General features: G+C 46.2%; 1 protein-coding gene across 8 annotated transcripts in view; it reads left to right on the forward strand.

Annotated features, from left to right (window-relative positions):
* The window catches only part of itsn2a (intersectin 2a), a 47,272-nt gene extending 44,319 nt beyond the window's left edge, over positions 1-2,953 (forward strand). For all 8 annotated transcript variants that reach the window (XM_077016547.1, XM_077016552.1, XM_077016553.1 and 5 more), the window contains 6 exons: positions 41-250; positions 706-827; positions 1,029-1,111; positions 1,215-1,298; positions 1,491-1,664; positions 1,794-2,953. In XM_077016547.1, coding sequence (XP_076872662.1) covers positions 41-250; positions 706-827; positions 1,029-1,111; positions 1,215-1,298; positions 1,491-1,664; positions 1,794-1,951 — 831 coding nt within the window. In that variant the 3' untranslated portion in view covers positions 1,952-2,953. The remainder of the gene's footprint in view (positions 1-40; positions 251-705; positions 828-1,028; positions 1,112-1,214; positions 1,299-1,490; positions 1,665-1,793) is intronic.
* The last annotated feature ends 571 nt before the right edge of the window (positions 2,954-3,524 follow it).

A 3,524-nucleotide genomic window follows, 5' to 3' on the forward strand; every position in this document is an offset into this window, starting at 1 on the left:
GGCCTTAGGTTGTGTGTTTTGTCCCGTGGTGCCTTTCTAGCACCTGGTCTTCAACTCCCTGACCAACTGCCTGGGCCCTCGGAAGCTTCTGCACAGCGGCCGTGTTTGCAAGACCAAGAGCAGCAAGGAGCTGTGGGCCTTCCTCTTCAGTGACTTCCTCCTCCTCACCTACACCTCCAAACAGCTCACCTCCAGTGGGGACAAGATCTTCAGTCCCAAATCTAACACCATCTACAAGCTGTATAAAACGGTAGAGAGAGCAACCCACAGCATTCTGATCACAACCCACAGCATTCTGATCACAACCCACAGCATTCTGATTACAACCCGTGGCATTCTGATCACAACCCGCGGCATTCTGATTACAACCCACAGCATTCCGATTACAACCAACAGCATTCCGATCACAACCTACAGCATTCCGATTACAACCAACAGCATTCCGATTACAACCCACAGCATTCTGATCACAATCCACAGCATTCTGATCACAACCCACAGCATTCTGATCACAACCCGCAGCATTCCGATTACAACCCACAGCATTCCGATTACAACCCACAGCATTCTGATTACAACCCACAGCATTCTGATCACAACCTGCAGGATTCATTGCAGGAATGATAGGAAAGATGTTTTTCCTCTCTTGATGTTTCTCTCTCACTCTCTTTCTTTGTCTCTCTCTGTACCTCACCCCCCCACCAGCCTTTGTTCCTAAATGAAGTGTTAGTTAAAATGCCATCTGATCCATCCAGTGATGATCCAATCTTCCACATCTCGCACATCGACCGTGTTTACACACTCAAAGCTGACAGCATCAGTGAGAGGTATGCAGGTGCATGCGTGTGCGCACACACACACACACACACACACACACACACACCACACACATAAATTATCAAAGCAGACTAGAGCTGTGAATGAAAACAATCCATACAATATCAAAACATATCACTAACACTTTAGCACAGACAGGAAGTGTTCCTTAGGGTTCTCCTGTGTGATCAGTCCCTTTGCTGTTTGGACAGGACCACGTGGGTCCAGAGAATCAAGGCGGCGTCCGAGCGCTTCATCGAGACGGAGAAGCTGAAGCGGGAGAAAGCATACCAAGGTCTGACCAGAGGGGGCGCTGTTTCCCTTCATTCTCATCACGCATGCAGTGTGAAGGTGAAATGCCAAAGTCAAAGATTTTTCTCTGCTTCTGCGTGTTACAGCTCGGTCTCAGAAAACACGTGGGATCGGACGATTGTTAGTGACGGTGCAGGAAGCCGTCGAGCTGAAACCCTGCAAGCCTAATGGTTAGAAGAACAGAACACACAAATTCATACACACACACACACACACACACACACACACACACACACACACACACACACAATCTCTCTATCCCCACTTAACCATCATCAGAATCGTCTGACTGATTGTAATTTGGCTCGTTTGAGCGTAACCTCTTATGATCTGGTTTGGCGTTGGACACGTCTGTGTGGTAGGGAAGAGCAACCCCTACTGCGAGGTTTCCATGGGAGCGCAATGTTACACCTCTCGGCCCCAGAGCGACACGGTCAACCCCAAATGGAACTTCAGCTGTCAGTTCTTCATTAAGGACCTGTACCAGGACGTCCTGTGCATCACAGTCTTTGAACGTGACCAGTTCTCCCCTGATGGCAAGTGGAGCTTCACTATAGAATCCATAGTAATGATCTTCTGTAATTGCAGGAACTGTGTTGTCCTGGCAACGAGCTTGTGAAGTGTTTTGTTTAATTACAGTAAGTGCGTGTGTGTTCTGTTTTCAGACTTTCTTGGTCGCACAGAGGTTCCCGTGGCAACCATAAAAAAGGAGCAGGAGCGAAAGGGGCCGTTGACGCGGCGACTTCTGCTCCACGAGGTTCCCACAGGAGAGGTCAGAGTTCGCCTTGACCTCCAGCTTTATGAGCAGACGCTTCTCCTCTGACCTTCGGCCTTCAGTTCAGACACGTTCATCTGCCAGTTCCAGACCAAAGAGACTTTCTGCGATACATGGCTCTAGAATTTCGAGATGTATTCTAGATGCTAAAGGACCGAGCCCCAGACTTGTAAACAGCCTTTCCTAAAGACTGGTACCTAATAGTCATGGTAAAATGAAAGGCATAATTTCACTGTGGTGATAAGGGCTTTTAAGCCATTGTGATAAATGTGATTTCTAGCTGGCTTTCATGAGCATCAATGCTCTGCACTACAGTTACAGCATTTTCAGACTGTTTGTCATGTCTTCTACACTGGAACATTTAATTTGTAATAATTTATTTACCATTTACCATATGTATATCAGACTCCAAGTGTCCAGACACTGCTGAGCTCAGAGATCCTGTACGGTGCAGACTTGCAGTTTCTGTCGACCTACGTGTGTATCGGGTGGTGTTCGTGGAGTGGATGAAGCTGTGGAGCCCCGGGCATGCACGCAGCCAACACGTGTTCCTGAAGAGCCGCACCGAACTCGGGTCAGACTCTGCCGGGATTCGGTTTCACGTGCTGGCTCGAGCAGAACGTGCAGCTGCTCGTGCACCAGTGTTACCGGATGCGCAATGGAACTGCAGCATTGGTCAGCAAAGGTCAAAAGGTCACTGTACTCCAACTGCAAAGAGCACAAGGCGAGGTAGTTGGAGGGAGCTTTACTTCCTTCTCCACAACTGGAATGTCTGTCTGAATCCCGACAGAATCTCTGTGATTTCTGCTTCTTTCTAAGATTTATTGCTTAAAAAAAATAAATTACATTTAGGTCTTTGCTATATTAACCTGTTTTAAAGAGCGGACTGATATTTTGTCAGTAGTGTCCTTGCCTTCTGAAATAATACTCACTGTTTTACTGACACATATCAGCACAGAAAAAGACTTAATCAGTGTCTGGATCACAAAGGTCCTTGAGGTCAGAACATTTCATCTGTAATCATCTTTGGAAGTTAAATTAAAAACAAAGTCATTAAATCAAAGCCCTAAAAGATGTTTTGTTTTTAAATAAGGACAACTATTGCATGGTTATTTTCATTCAACTACGGAGTCTTAAATTGTGGTTTAGATTGATTTATATTCATTTAAATGGGGAGTCACCTTTATATGTAAAGTTTTGTTTTTTCCAGTGTCAAAACATTTTAAGCATTAGGTTTCTTCAAACAGTCTGATTATTATAATACATAATAAGGACATACTTACATTAATCCAGTGGTTCCCAAACTTTTTCTGCCGTGCCCCCCTTTAGTAGATGAGAATATTTTTGCGCCCCCCCCTTACACCCCCCCCCCCCCCATATTGACACATATGCACATGTTTTACTTCCAAGCTCCACGCCCCCCCTGCAATAGCTCCGCACCCCACCTAGAGGGCGTGTACCCACACTTTGGGAACCACTGCATTAACTCATGGCAACATTACAGCTCACACACAACACAATAAGGGCACACACGCACACACACACACACACACACACTACAGCTCACAGACACTAACCTCAAACGACACAGTCCAGCTCTGTGTACAGTAGAGGTGTCTTC

Source organism: Brachyhypopomus gauderio, chromosome 9, assembly GCF_052324685.1.
Source record: "Brachyhypopomus gauderio isolate BG-103 chromosome 9, BGAUD_0.2, whole genome shotgun sequence".
In the NCBI taxonomy this organism is placed as follows: Eukaryota; Metazoa; Chordata; class Actinopteri; order Gymnotiformes; family Hypopomidae; genus Brachyhypopomus; species Brachyhypopomus gauderio.